The sequence below is a fragment of the Triturus cristatus genome, chromosome 1_2, assembly GCF_964204655.1.
Source record: "Triturus cristatus chromosome 1_2, aTriCri1.1, whole genome shotgun sequence".
Lineage (NCBI taxonomy): Eukaryota > Metazoa > Chordata > Amphibia > Caudata > Salamandridae > Triturus > Triturus cristatus.
The window spans coordinates 362,450,878-362,467,094 of record NC_140580.1 but is presented as its reverse complement, the minus strand read 5'-3'; the positions used below and the strand labels follow the sequence as shown (position 1 = coordinate 362,467,094).

The following is a 16,217-nucleotide window of genomic DNA, read 5'->3' as shown; positions in this document are numbered from 1 at the left end:
AGAATGAATCAAAACCAGGGATGTGCAAATAAGAACATCACGAGAGATAATGAACCATTCAAAGTAGAGAACGGATAAAATACAACAATTATAAAAATTGAGTACAACAACCCATCCTCACCCAAAAACAAAAATGAGAAAGTGTCATCGCGTTAGACAAAAGGTAACCACCTTGCCACTGTATTTGAGTCTAACCCCCATGCATGCACATCCTGAGTAGGAAAAGACCTTGGAAAACATGGGACCCAACCGACACATACCAACTCTATAGTACAATCCCTAAAGAAAGGGAACAAATGAAAAGCACAGTTCCTAGCATAAGAAACTCACCTACGTTGTGAAGATGACTAAAAGCAAACCTTCACTCCTCCTGTGAGGTACAAAAACTCGAGATTGTGACCCTAAAAACCACCCTAATGAAAGGGTTTAAGACTATAACAATGAATATGGGACCACATAACTAAAAGATACACCCTGTGTAGGGGAACCGTACCCATAAATCTAAACCAACCCAGAGAGGGTAAAATGTTATGTTAACTGGTGAAAACCAAGAAAACATGACCCGCGTCCGGGTTACCATAAGAAACTAATCTGTAAACCACGAATGGGAACAATTCCCATAAACACACCTTAGTAAAGGCTGCGTGTTACGCACTATGGAAAGGGGCTCGTACCCAGACCATGACCATCCCTCATGTAAGGGAACTGTGAGTAGAAATCACACTCACCAACTCGCCTCAAAGGCCGCGTGTAACGCTTAATGTGTAACAAGACCACATACCCACCCCAGAGCAGGGGTTTCAATGACTATGAATGGGAATAAGACAAACCATACCCATACTCATACTGCCCACTAACAACTACTATTAGAGTATCCCTTGCGTAAGGGCACTAAACCTGTGGAACTAGAACCACTGAGGACAACACCTCAACTTTACACTCACTACTAAACCTGGCATACATGTAGCTTCAGCCCAATAACAACACTAAATGGGCATCCCTAAACTAAGGGTACTGTAACTATGCAATGAGCGTAAACTGAACACATCCCTGAAACTAGAGATAAACCTGTGATTACCACCCCGACATTACATGACCTTCCTATATGAAGGGAAACAAATACTGTGGAAAATCACACTCCAAAAAAACATTACATAAAAATTAGCAAACATTTTAAATGCAAAACATCTTAAAACTGTATGCCACACCGGTGAGCGATCTCTCACCCGAAAACATTTACGCCATTCATGTTGTGCAGTCTCCAACTCTCCAATTAGATATGAACAGCTCCAAAGTCGTGTATCAAGAACAACCTCTGTAAATCTGACTTTCCCCAAGTTCACATGAAGCAACATCAAAACTCTGCCTCGAAATGCTTTGCAACTGAAAGGATCAGCATCAAAACTGCCACTCACCGGCGATGTATAAAATAACACCGTCTGTCCTCTGGAAACTTTATCGTAGAAACAGCGCTTGTGGAGAAACAAAAAAAAAACTTGGTAGGCAAAATTACGTGGTTGGCGGATATGGCACGCGCCTCCAATGGCAATTACGTGGTTGGCAAAAATAAATGTTAACCTCTCAAAATGGCGGCACGTATTTACACGCCGCGTCGAGTGGCTCACGGCACACTCTGTGTGCCCAGCGTCTAACAACCAGCAGTATGAAGACTTCGTTTGACGTAATAGAAGACACAAGAAGCCGCGAACGTCTTCGTGAAGGTAGGCTTTCACGTGCCAAACACAGCTCGTGCAACGTTTAAATTTAAACTTAAATAGGCGGTTGAGAGTCACCGCGAGCAGGGGTCTCAAAACGGACTAAAATCAATGTAAAAAAAACGAAACAAAAATATGTCTCACCTGCCACACCACGTAACTCGTAGTCGTCCCCAATTTGCAACTACACTTCACACACTTTCCTTGGTGTGAATTCTCCACGCTGAGAATGGCCCACAAAACTTTCAAATCACATCGTTGTGAGGGAAAACAGCCAATAAATGGATCAAAAACACTGCAGATCCTTTTAAAATCGACGTAAAATCATGAGGCAAAAACGTATTTTCAAAGCCTTCAAAACACCACCAGATGTCAGACTTGACTTGCGCTGGATCCAAAATACACTGTAAATTGTAACTACTCCATCAAGCTCCTCCAAAGTAGCGCCAACAGCATAAATCCTCTGAATAAGGCACTAAACAGCAGTCCATGTTTGTCTTGATCTTTGCTGCGCCCAAGAACATGAAGATAAATTTTCCCAAGACTTTAACTTTCCTTTTAGGCGCAGAACTTGTGGGTGTACGCACAACCACACAGTACAGCACTCTGTTGCTTGGGCTGTCCGATGTACAGGACACTGGTGGGGTTGCGAAGAGTGCTGTGCCACTTTCTTCTGTTGCTAGTGACATCTTGAGTTACTTCTTTAGTTGCGCTGTTAGAAATTTCTTCTTCTATCTTCTTCTTGTTACAGTACCATCTCCCAGGGCAGTGAGTACGTTTCCAACTCTCGCTCGTCGCCAAAATAATGTTGTACTCTCACATGAAGTAGACGCTGTCAGCCATGTAAGATCTTTAGGTACCTTTATTCCAGTTGTACAGCATGTAGGATCACGGGTACATCAAACAGGTAGAACAAGTAACTGGATAAGGTAAGTAGGGTTAGCCCAGTGGTCAGACCTTGGTACTAAGTCACAGGAAACACCTTTAAAGTATCAAACCCCCCTTGGTAGTATCCAACCCCACCAGGAGCAGCCTGCCTGCTGCTCAGCCCATCTATAACTGTCATCTTTCACCCAGTCAGACTCCCAACGTTCTATGCATCACAGCATCCTCAACATTCTACTCCAAACACACACTGTGGCTGAACAGCAGGAGAACTGGGAAACAGCAAGATATGAAATTACTATGCAGGGCATAACACAAATACAACTTCTTTTCACCATTGCAATGGTGGTCAATTTCAGTACTCCTCCCTTGCCACAGTGGAAGTGGCCAGACATCTTGGAGTAAAATTTGGCGCCTCACTCTCCTTCCATCTGCAAGCCCTCGCTGTGGTAGGGACATGTTTTAATTTAATTAAATCTTTAAGGAATTATTTGACTTCCTCCCGTTAACCGCCAGGAAGACCGTTGCTTTTGCCCTTATCAACTCCAGACAGTACTATTGCAATTGTCTTTTTGCAGGCTCCTCAAAATACATCCTCCATGAATTTCAGATGGTGCAGAATACTGCAGCCAGGCTGGTGCTGAAGCTCCCCAGATGTATTCGGCCTCCATAGCCCTGAAAGCCTTACACTGGATAAGGATCTAAACAATACTGGATAAGCACACAAACAAATCTTCTTTAAGGTTCTTGTGCTGTTTTTCAGAGGTTTCAAAGCCCCTTCATTCAGACTTAAAACACGAGGTGGCAAATCATTTTCAGTACAGGGAGCTAATTCATGAAACCAACACCCCAGTCCTCTTCAATTCATAAAATCTGAAGCTCTCTTCAAAAAGCAGCTAAAGACCTGGCTTTTTTGGCCCCAAATGCACTCTGCCACTCTCTCATCTAGTTCACCTTGCTGGGTTATCAATTTGTAACTTAGGCGCCAGGATGCTCCTAGTGAGTGGCAGTGTGCTTTATAAGTGTTTAATTCATTCATTCATCACTGCAAAGACGCATTTGATCATGCGCTGTACCTCCTTTTAGACCAGATCAGAGAGACTGGCATCTTCAGGAGTTCCAAGGGAATTGTGCCCTATATTAGCATTGGGCAGTTCATCCTAGAATTTGGGGGGAACTTGACTGCAAACATTTCAAATCGATAAGCTTTACCCAAGATTAGGCGAAAAGAGGATTTCTCAGTATTGGTTCATGCCATGAATATGATCTTGTGAGCAGCATCATCCAAAGACAGAGCCTCAAACCAGCAGGCTGATACTGGCTAACCAGGTCAGCCTTTAGAGGGTCCCTATAAGAAAACTGTAGCTCCAGGTTTACCAGAAATATTGTACACCTTATTCATGTGTGACTCTTGAATAAGGAAATCATATAGAGCACAGGTGTCCTACTTCACACCCTCACAATAGTCTTGATCACCATATTTTGTAGAGCAGTAGCCAAAGCTTTGCCAGCCAGATCCTGGATATACCTCTAGGACAAGATAACAGGCTAATTGCTGACCTCCATGTCTACAAGATCATCTATCATAGGCTCAAGGTTGCCACACACATGAAAGGTTCCATTATATATTCAGAACATTAAAAAAGAACAATATACTGCTGCATTCTTTTCCAGCTTTGCAGTGTTTCTACACCACAAATGATGTTCAAATCTTATCTGACAAAACCCCACTCGGCTGCAGAGTAAGAGAAGCTTGGGACGCATGGCGTCACATCACTCACCACGCCCACTATCAGGTCACCAGACAATGGAGATCAGAAAATAACCTGAAAACTTCAAACTTGGAGAATGTGGAGAACAGGCTAGTGGAGATCAACACATGCATAGTAATGCCAAATACTCCCAGAGTCAAGCAGATCAGTTGTGTTACACCAGTCACGTTAGGACCAACCCTAGTAGTAGCACTTCCAAATCGGTAGTGGAAGAGATAGAATAGAGAACTACCATATGCAGGAGCAAGCTGTCTAGCAACAGCAGTTCTTATACCTTCTTTGCTTATGTTTCAGTTTGCACTCTACCTACTCATCCCCTCACCTTTTCAATTTTTCCCACTTCTTGCTGCCTCTCACCTTATTTTTCCTGTGACTTGTTGGTTGGTATCCAGTGTTTGTTAGTTCTGTCTCCCTTCTGTCAGCCTTTCTCCATACCAGTGCAGTAGTGTCATGCCCTCATGCTACAGCTAGCGAGTATGACTTCATGTACACTTGTGGGCTAGTTACAGTTTGCTTGCACTGGGTAAGACCAAACCCTATTCCTGTAGCACCTATTGTTAGACCTTTGATTATTTTTCCCCCCACCACTGATTGTGCTTTCTCTTCCAATAGACACAGAACCACAATCTCCAGTATGGGTTTTCCATCAACAAACCTGCAGGAGTGTGTCTATTTTACTCCCTCTCCATAATCTCCTAACACACGGGTCTTCTTTACAGACCACAATATAATAGGGGGTGGATGGACCGGTAAAGGGAGGAGAAGGGATTGCCTTCCACAACTTTAACATCTACAGGCACAATTACCTCCTCCCATTTGTTTAGCAAGTGAATGGCAAGGGCAGAGATAGCAATTAGATGATGCAGGGTCAGCTCCCGGGGTTGTCACCCAACAGCAAATAACAACCTTTAGGCTGGGGTTGTTAAAAAAAACAATGAAAAATCTGAGAGAAAAGCGAAGCTTTGAAAGAAATTCATCCTGTGGTTGTGCATCGTTGGATGAGATGCAGAAACATCAAGATTTAATATCGTGATGCACAAATATCGTTGACAAGAATATCAATTTTCTAAGCTAAGTAATGTCTATGTAAAACATATCTACATTTTTCATATCATTTACAAAAATATTTATGTAGTTAACATCGTTTACAAAATTATCTATATTGTTAATATCAATGTTAAAAATATCAGTTAATATTTTTGCAAAAATATTGTCAATATTAATTATTTGTATGTATCTTAGCATATGTTTAAATTGTATATGTCAGTGTTTCCCAAACTGGGGTCCCTGGACCCCCAGGGGTCCGTGAAACATTCCCAGGGGGTCCGCAGGCAGCAGTTTTAAAAGCACTGCAAAGTTCCTTGTAGAAATCGCCATTTTCGAGCAATAATAAAAGTGTCAAGATAACACCAGTGATTAATGTACCTGCTGAAGAGAGATTAGAGTTTTGTCCAGTGGCAGGTTTGACTTATCTAATGTAGCACAGAGGGTTAATATGCCTGCTGCAGAGAACGCGTACCATACATTTTAAAAAACAGTATTTTATGTGCATAGGTCACTGGGTTACTGCTTTTGTCACAGAGATTCTTTTGTTACTCTGCAGCTCATAAGAGACAATCATAATCTAGCACAGGGCCCTATAAACTGTCAACAAAGAACTGCTTACACACTGCATGGTACAAGTTAGTAACTTATGTTTTTTCCCAGTCTTTCATTATCCTGATGCTGCTAAAGGGGTTTATTTGGGTGAAAATACATTTTTATTGTTCAAGTCAATGCTAACCACTGTGTTATGTTCTGAATCCTGAGTTTGTGGTTTTCCAGACCAAGCACTCATTACAAATGCCTACCAGTATGAATGACATTTGAATCCTACACCTTGTAGTCCCCTTTGCCTTATGTAACATTTTCTCTACACTGATTTACACATATGATTCATTGTCTCTATATGTGTGTGATGTAAAGTGCTCTGACATCCTACAATGGTATGAGAGATGCTATAAAACAAATGAAATGCATGTGACAGATATGCCATGGAAAAATGAAAGGCACTGTTGAAGAGTGATAATAAGGGAATCATTGAAGAACCCCAACAAAGATTGTTGTATCCTGGTGCATAGTAAGGTCATCATTTACTATTCTTTAAAAGTGAATACAATTCAATATGTAATGATAAGTTTGTATTAGTATGCACCATTGTATCCTATATTTTCTTGGGGGTAGAGCCTCCCAAAGCCCCCTTTGTAGTGGTCAGGCTTACTCACTGCACTTGGTGTGCACTGTATGGGGACTGGTCTGAAAACATTTGCCAGGGCTGCTTTGGGTTTCCACTCTGGCCCTGTCAGGAAAGTTAATCACGGAGATGCAGCACCAACCTTCCCATTACATTTTTCAGTTTTTTGCTAACTCTTTTGTAGTATCCTGGTTTGTTATGGTTCATGATGTGCCAGTGGAATGCTGCCTGAATGATGCAAGATGGAATGTTGGGAGTGGGAACTCACAGTTGGAGATGGGCTGAGCGCCTGGCTGGCTGCTCCTGGTGGGGCTGAATACTACTGAACCTACATCTTGTAACCAACCTGAAACAATCTACTTTAAACTACATTCTGGATGTGGACCTAATTACTACATCTTTCAATATAAAATACTGAAATCCTTACTATTTTGAGTATTTGTTCTGTGTGCACATGTGTTTATTTTTTTCGAATTACTCTTTTAATGTATGAAGTTTAAATCATACAAATTGCTGGGGGTCCCTGGTTTCCAGTGGTGAGTCAATTGGGGTCCTCAGGAGTCAAAAGTTTGGGAACCACTGGTATATGTCATAAATTGTTGCATAATTTTTGGTAATGTTTTTTAATATAATTTGTAAATTTTGCGTTGCTATTTAATTCAATTGTTTAATTTAATTATTCATTGTAATTTTTAGTCTCACAGCACATTGGGGGTTTTGTAGGAGTATAGGGTGAGAAGTAATTTAATTATATTTAATAAATAATTCATTTGTAAATATTTAATTGATAATTCATTATGTAAATTGTATTTTTGATTTACTTTTTTAGTTACATTTTAGGTGGAGGTTGTGAGGTTTGTAAGAGTATAGGGTGGGAAGTAAATTAATTATAATTAATTAATAAGTATATGTTTAATTATTATTAATTATTTAATTGATAATTGTTTTAACTCAAACATTTATTAATTTATTCATTTATTTAAACATTTTTTTATTTCATATGTTAATTGTGTTATACTTTGTATATTTGTATTACATTTTAATTGTTGGCTGTTATGTTTGTAGGAATATCGTTTGGCATTTTAATTATATTAATAATATTTGTGTTACTTGACAACAATTATTAAACTTTGCAATATTTATCCCATTTTAAACATATTTGTTGAAATTAAGGGGTCTATTAGGATGGCGATCCGCCTCCATTTCCGTCCGCCCGCCTAACATTTCCCCCTGACATATTACGATGGCGGTGGGGACCCAGGCGGACGGAAAGACCGTCCGCTGGTTTTCTGCCGGTAGGCAATCCGCCCGGTACGGAAAAGACCTGCAATATGGTGGCGGTGCCTTCCAGGCACTGCCATCCGTATTACGATGATGGCGGTCTCATGCCTTTCCATGGAGGAGACTCCGCCATGGAAAGGCATGCAGAGAATGCCGCTGCGGGCCCCCAGGGGGTTGGGTGGCTGCACGTGGGGGGTACCCATGGTAACCCCCGACATTTGCATGCACAAGGTGGCAGGCACCACGCGGTGCCGGTCATATTGTGCATGCAAATGCACAACATGCCCTTTTAACATTGTGGCACGTGCTGAATACAGCACCGCCCGCTACAGTGTTAAATATACAGGATGCGACCGTCATGGTGGCGGTCGCATCCTAATTGGCACAGCGGGACCGCCGCACCACTGGCAGCCGGTCCCAGCACCACTAGGGTGGCGGGCAGACTGGAGTCCGCCCACCATCCTAATAGACCCCTTAGTATTTAGGGCCTAATTACGAGTTTGGCGGTGCGGAAGTGGGACCGCCCCACTCCCGCACGGCTAAACCCGTGGTTGAACCACAGGCTAGATTAGAAGTTTTCTCCTGTCTGGTGGGCGGTTCTTTGGCACTCCCACAGCAGTGCCTATGAAATAGGCACCACAATAGGAATGTCATAATCAGTACCTGCAAGGCATGGACTGCTGCAGTCCATGCTCTGCAGGTACTGGGGTGCATGCACACAGAGGAACACAACATGTGCCCCCTGACATGCACCCCATGGCCCTGAAGCAATAGGGGCCCTTTAAGGTCCCCTTTGTTTCCTCTTCGCCACGGTTTTCATGGCGGGCTCACCACAATGGAAACCATGGTGGAGAGATAACTTGTAAAATGCTTGGTGGGACCACTACGTTCCCATCAAGAATATTGGGCCTCAAGACCACCGCGCCACCACCAGAGATCTCTGCGGTGGTCCCTGGTCATAATGGGGCAGTCGGAAGACCCCCACGCCCAAATTAAGTCTGGCGGTCTGTGGACCGCTGGACTCGTAATGAGGCCCTTCATTTTTATATTTAGAATTTTATATATTTGGGTATTTAATAGAGTTGTTAAAATATGTTGTTTGATTGAAGGGAAGTACTCTCTCCGTACTGTACCAGTGAATGGAGTAGGAATAGTATATTTTACCTCTTTCCCTATTGTGAACCTAGTGGGAAAGGTAATTTTTCCCCTTCTGAGAATAACGCTTTCCCTACTGTTGCAGGAATAATAAATGTAACTCCTCATGAGTCCAACCCATTACCTTCTGTTGCACTTCCTAAAGCGGGAATAGTAAATTTTACCCCTCCTGAGTCCAACGCTTTCTCTACTGTTGCACCTATTGGAGTGGGAACAGTAAATTTAACCCCTCCTGAGTCAAACACTTTCTCTTCTGTTGCACACGGTGAAGTGGGAATAGTAAATTTTAAACCTCTGAAGTCCAATGCTTACCCTACTGGTGCCCTGAGTTGTTTGGGAAGAGTACATTTACCCCCGCCTGAGTCCAACGTTTTCCCTACTGTTGCACACACTGGAGTAGGCATAGTAAGTTTTACCCCTCCTGAGTCTGATGCTTTTTCTACTGTTGCCCTTAGTGGAGTGGGAATAGAAAGTGTTACCCCTCCTGAGTCCAACGCTTTCTCTATTTTTGCACATAGAGGAGTGGGAATAGTAAACTTTAACCCTCCTGAGTCGTACACTTTCCTTACTGCTGCACACAGTGTAGTGGGAAAAGCATGTTTTATGTCATTGGTGTTCAACACTTTTCCTACTGTTGCATATACTGCAGCAGGAATTGTATATTTGTTATTCTTGGAGTTTAATATTATTTTTGTATTGTTTCTATATTTATTATTATGTGTTCATGTATTTATTTTTATATTTATATATATATAAATGTATGTTTGTATGTTTTTATATACGGTTTACTGTTTACTGTTTTATTTATAATTAAGTTAGAAATATTTTATTTTTTTGTAGTTGATTTGTTATATTAATTATTTTATGTGTATGCAAATATATATTTTGTTGCATTGATATATTTTTTAAAACAAAAGAAAATTAAAATATAGATTATGATTAATATATATTTTTAATAATTTTATATCATACGTGTATATATTATACATACATCCAAATATTTAAATATTTGTGTCTGTGTGTTTAAATAACTTTGGCCCTCATTATGATGGCGGTCGGACGCCGCAGGCAGGTGTCCGTCCAACAATTAGTTGCCGGTCCCACTTGCCCCATTAGGATAGCATCGCCAGCACGGCGGTCGGAATGTGTCTTTTTGTACTGCACTTTTTGCTGCGGCCCAGGAAAAGGGCTGCAGCACAAGCCACAGTACAAACAGGCACTTGGTACCTGGCACACGGTGCATGGATGTTTGAGGTACACCACATGTGCCCACTTGGCAGTGCCCACTGAGGACAGGGGCCCTGTTTAGGGCTCCCAAATAATTTTTTGTCTGCCATTTCATGGCGGTGGGACCGGGACATCCTAGTCCCTACGGAGGTGCCTGTGCAGGCACTGCCTTCCTTGTAGGGATTGGTGTTTGATCACCGCTCCGATGGGCTCCTCGAGTCTGTCAAAGGGGGTGGTATTCCTGTATTGTAATCCAGTAGTCGGCTGATGCCCTGGATGGCGGGCAGACCCCAATGACGACCTGTCAGTGGTGGTCCACCTGACTATAAAATGACGGCCTATGTATTCATAAATGTTTTAAATATTACTTAAACATATTCTATAGGAAGTTCTGGACGGGTATGGCATCCCCTTAGATTTATTAAGAATACTGAAATGACTTCATGCAAATACATAAGCAACGGTGTGATGGAATAGCATAGGAGACCTACCGAAAAGATTCGAGATTAAGCAAGGGTAAGACAAGAGTGCATTCTTGTCCCTACACTATTAAGTTTATATATCAATGGAGCTGTGAAAAAGTTGAAGGGATGTAAACATGATGCCCCTAAATTAGCAGGAGTGTCCACGCCGATCTAGATGTTCGCAAACAACACTCTACTAATTTCAAGAACACCAATGGGCCTGCAATCAGAATTGAATGCCTTTGTTACTTTTTGTGAGGAAAGAAGTTTAGAACTAAATACAACCAAATCCAAAGTTATGATCATAAATCCACACAGAACATATAGCGGGACTGTGGCAGTAGAGGGGGGTCCCGCTTGAAAACGTTTCCCATTTCGACTGTCTGGGTGTCAGGCTGAGTGATAAACAGACATGGGGTGCCCAGTTGGAAAAAAGTAAAGCCACCCTACAATAGAAAGCCGCTGCAATAGGGAGAAAATATGGGGCTGCCTCGGGAGGAGCAGTGTCCCCTGTTATTACTGTATATATAGCTTCAGCTGTAACATCGGCAATACATGTAGCTGATATGGGGTTATGTTAAAACAGAGACCCTGACCAAAATTGAAAATACATTTATTAGGGCTCTTTTTAAACTCTCCCCAAGTTTGCCTGTCACACCATTGAGACTAGACTTAGTTCTCAACCCAATACATTTAATCATTCTAATTAAACTACAGTTAACTGGATCAGACTTTGGTCCACTCAAGAACCAGCAATATATAGAGATTGTGTAAAAGACCAGCTGGTTCTTGATAAGGACCTTAGTGTGCCCTGGTTGAAGGAAAAAATGAAACATCTTACAAAATTGGAATGGGTGAACTATGGACATCACCAGAGCTGATTGCTAAAGGAGACACACAGAAAGTAAAACACCTGTATTGGGAGGAAATTGTGATGCAAACATGGAGAGTCTATCAGGACAGTAGCCTAACTGGCCAGCGCCTGAACCATAATTGTGTACCAAGCTTCGAGCCCTATATGGACAGGATATGCCCCTTCCAGTCTAAATGTCTATATGTTCAATTTAGATGTGGTTTACTCCCTTTGAGAGTTCACACTTCGATATGGATTAGTGCACCTCCCAATCCGAAATTCTGTCCAAGCTGCCCAAATGCCGAGGAATTAGAAAAGCATTTTTTGCTATTCTGTCCCCTATACAAGAATCCACATAAGAAATGGCTGCTAGCGGCATGCAAACGTATGGGAGTGAGAAACTATTGGGAAGCTGCAAGGCTTTTTAAGAGTGATACTAGAGAACAATTAGCCTTTGCAGTATCTCGCTACCTGTATTGTGCTTGGAACCAAAGGAAGAAGGCCCTAGATAACTGTTAATTATGACTACTGAACCGTTAAAATAGATTCTAGTAGGTCCACCTAGTGTTTTTTTCTCTTTTTTAGCTAGTATTGGGTCTTTTTTAACCTTAAAGGTTTGATTGCTTGAACCAGATGACTATGATTTTTTTTTAAAGACATAATGAACTTCTTTTAGATCGTTATCTGTACTAGAGCTCTAATTCAGTTAATTATAAACTAAAACTGTATAAAGTAGTGATATGAACTTAAACTATAACAACCAACTTCCAATTTTAATGTATTGTATTTTTAATCTGTGCAAAAGGAAGTCTGCATGAAATTTGCTTGTTTCTATGTTTGCAAACTTTTTATGGCTTGGTAGCTGAAATAAAAGTTATTATTATTATTACTTAAACATATTTCACTTAATACTATTAATGATATATGTTAAAATATTTATTATTTACTGTTTAAAAAAGATATATATATATATATATAAACAATTATTATTTATTATATTTTTTTCGATATTAGTGTAAAACAATATTTTTGTACATATCATTATGACTGTGGGAGAAAGATATTTTTGTGATCAGTATTTTTGACATGATATTTCTGTATCACAATATTTTTTGTATCGATATTTTGTCAGTAAACCAAGATTAGTTAACATGTAAAGTTAAAATAAAAAATCAAACAATAGGGCTGGGTGAATTTTATATTTTTTCCACAAAGTCAAACTATAACTCAGACAGAAGAATCGGAAACAAATCTACAAATTCACCAAAATGCAACTTGCCATAATAAACTTGCCAATCTTATATAACTTAATTTTTTTACTAAGTATGAACCCTGAAGAATATACTGCTTTTTCACAATATTGTTTGAATTTTTTCAGCAGATTTAGACTTGACAGGATGAATCATATATGTTTCACAAATTTCACAATTAAAATTACTACTGCAATGAAAAAAATATTTTTAACATAATTTCTTTAGTACAGAAATACATTCATTTTTCCCATGAGACTTTTTTTTCAGAAATTGATCTGTTATTCTCATAAATCAATTCATATTACCCATGTCCTTGGGGATTTTTTGTTTGCAACTGGGGTGACTGGGGAAATAGGGTGACCTACAGCTGAAGAGCGACATGGGGGACATAATAGCCTACCATCCATGTCATTTCTTCACTTCTTTTTCAGAGATAAAACACTGGTGTTTTCTAACATTAATGGTTTCCTTTGCAGGTAATGACATAGATCCGCTACTTACTTACCTAAGTTTTCACAGATAAGAATTAAAACAAATATCTCATAATTAGTTCATGCAAGAATTCATTTTTTTTTTTACCTATGGCGCTGCGAGATGTCCCATGAGAGCTACATCCATTAGATCCAGAGCCTAAAGAAATGGACTCCGCGGAGCCGCTGCCTGATCTCGCCGACCCCGTTCCTTGCAGAGAGTCTTCTTGCAGCAAGAGGTCAAGTAGTTCGCTGGAAGCAAAGTGGCTGTCGGTGTTACCATCCTCCTCAGCAGCATTAACCTGTTAGCCAAAAAGTAATATTAATGGTCACTTTTGCAGCTTCAGAAGTTCAATTTCAAGTGGCAGTTGAGAGGTTTAAGAATTTTTTTTTTTAAGTTGGTTGTTATTGAAATTTTCATGTGTGTGCTCCACGTTACAAAAAGCAGGCAGTCAGGATTTTAAAACATAACTGACAGTGGAAAATTTCTAGTTATGATTTAGAAGGTGGAGTGTGGTTACCACAACACGCCTAGAGAACCCAGTGACACATAACAGGCTCGAGAACAATGTTAATTAAAAATCTTCACAGAATACACCAGATCATTGGATTAACAAGTTTTCTGTTGAGATCCCCGAATAACCACAGGTCACAAAATCCAGCCCTGGTAAGAATTTAGTGGGCTGTGACTTCATTGAAAAGACCTGCATGGAACCTGCAAACCATACTTTTGATTAAAAGCAGGTTTGTTACTCAATCTTTCGTCATTCGAAAGCTAATACGATGAGTGCTTATAAGTTGCACATTGCTACATACATATTAGTAACTTTCAAGAAAAACCAAATTGAGTTGGTCCTGTTTGCAACATATACAGTTATAATCCGTGTAATTCCACATGTGCATCTAGGTACCTTTCCTACACCTTGAGCATGAAAAAGTAAAATGCTTTAATATCTTAGTAGTGCTTTTGATTTACCTTACGCTCAACCAAAATGCAAAGTGATGCATGGCGTGTTTCTTTGGTTCCTTTCACTGGCTGCATAGGCAGGAAGCTGGAGTGACCATGTCAAACGATACTGCCTGTGACATGTTACATCTGCTTCCCGACAGGACCAAGGAAATAGATACTGTGCCTTAGGGGAGATATTTGGGTGTAGTCTGGGGAAAAAGTATCATCCCTCATGCCCAACCACTATGGCTCCTGCAGGCTGCTGGCCAGCACACACAGAGAAAACACTGGCACCCATTAGCCCTATGTGTCCCGGTGTAGGAACACGGACCACAGTATGAGCATGGGAACAGTTGCCGAAACAACAATACTGGTCTCCACTCAATATCAGTATTGGGCGTCAGAAAAACTACCACAGATGGAATAATGACATAAATAAATATCATACCTAAAAGCCATACATTTTAATACCAATTGATTTGGAAGCTGTAGCTTCCGTTTGGCGTCCTCAGCTTTATGCACTTGGGGTTTGAACCCGCTGCCTCTCTCTCTCTCTGAAGTCCTCATTTATAAAACACAATGCAGTTCTGACAAGCTGCCAGTCTGCTGCTATATGTGACCCAGTGTTCTAGTCCGCTGTTAGTGTCTGCTACTGTCGGCATAATGGCATGGGTCTCTGACCAGCAACTAGTGTGTGGCGGAACTACAGACTGCCCATGAGGTCTACAGATGAGGTGGGTCTCCACTGCACTGCGATATCAATCCTATCTAGCACAGGCTCTTTTTGTGTATGTTATCCATCTAAATGCCACTACATGGGCACAAATACTTTCCCATGCAAGGGGGCTGTGCACAGTGATATGTGCATGGACTTCCTAATAAATATAAATATTAAGCCATACAAATCAGTACACAGAGTAGAGAAAGTAGGGACAGAGGTTTTCAAGGGCATTGCGACAGCCCCTTAAAAGACTAGAGGTCAATGTCGTATTGAGTATCACGCTGGGAATGGAAATCTCTGGGACTACTCTCTCTGGCAACGATGCTTGGAGGAGCAGCACCACACATATTTCGCAAGTTTCCTACTACAAAAGTAGAAATTAAATGTTTGGTTGCAACCTCCTGACACATTCTTCTGTAAATCATGACGAGAAAACCTCATTTGCTAACTTTCTTTGCTAACTTTTCCTTAGTGACTTGCAAGTTTCTTAAAAGAGGAAATTGCAAATCACAGTGCTAACCATATTCACTTCACCTTCACACATAGGGCCTCATTACGATGCCAGTCATTGTGTCCGAAATGGGACTGCCCGACAAGGAGTAGGCGGTCCTGCTTACCAAATTAGGTTGTGACCACCTTCACGGCAGTCGGAAAGTGTATATTTCCTATTGCGGCTTGTGCTGCGGGTTGCAGCTCAAGCCACAATATGAAATACACATTTTTTAAACATCCATGCATCGATGTTTGGGGAGGCACCTGAGATGCCCCCAAAGCCTCATAGCAGAGGCCACAGAGGCCACTGGGGACAGGGGACCTGCTAGGGGCCCCCAAAGTCCGTTTCCGACAGCCTTTCGATGGCAGTCGGACCTGTCTGAAAAGGACATCTTAATCCTTATGGTGGTGCCTGAGCAGGCACCGCCCATATTGTAGAGTATTAAGTTCCGACCAACAGTCAGACAGGCTCCTTGAGCCCGTCTGAAGCATCCTGCCTCTGCCCACCCGCATCATAATGCAGCGGCTGGACTGCGGGACCAGATATCAGTCGGACTGCAACAGGTGGCCTGTTGGTTGCAATCCATCCGACATCGTAATGAGTCCCAATGTGTATTGTAACTTTGTACCTGTAATGATATCAGCCTTTATATGTACCGGGTAAATGGAAACGTCTGTTGTGTAACGAGTAACAGCTTCTCCAAGAGCCTCAAAGCAAACAGTATACTGAATAACTTCAAGAACATG

General features: G+C 41.2%; 1 protein-coding gene across 3 annotated transcripts in view; it reads right to left on the bottom strand.

Moving 5' to 3' along the window:
• Nucleotides 1-16,217, bottom strand: part of PER3 (period circadian regulator 3) — a 560,237-nt gene that overhangs the window by 48,608 nt on the left and 495,412 nt on the right. For all 3 annotated transcript variants that reach the window (XM_085604511.1, XM_085604529.1, XM_085604520.1), the window contains one exon: nucleotides 13,418-13,610. In XM_085604511.1, coding sequence (XP_085460637.1) covers nucleotides 13,418-13,610 — 193 coding nt within the window. The remainder of the gene's footprint in view (nucleotides 1-13,417; nucleotides 13,611-16,217) is intronic.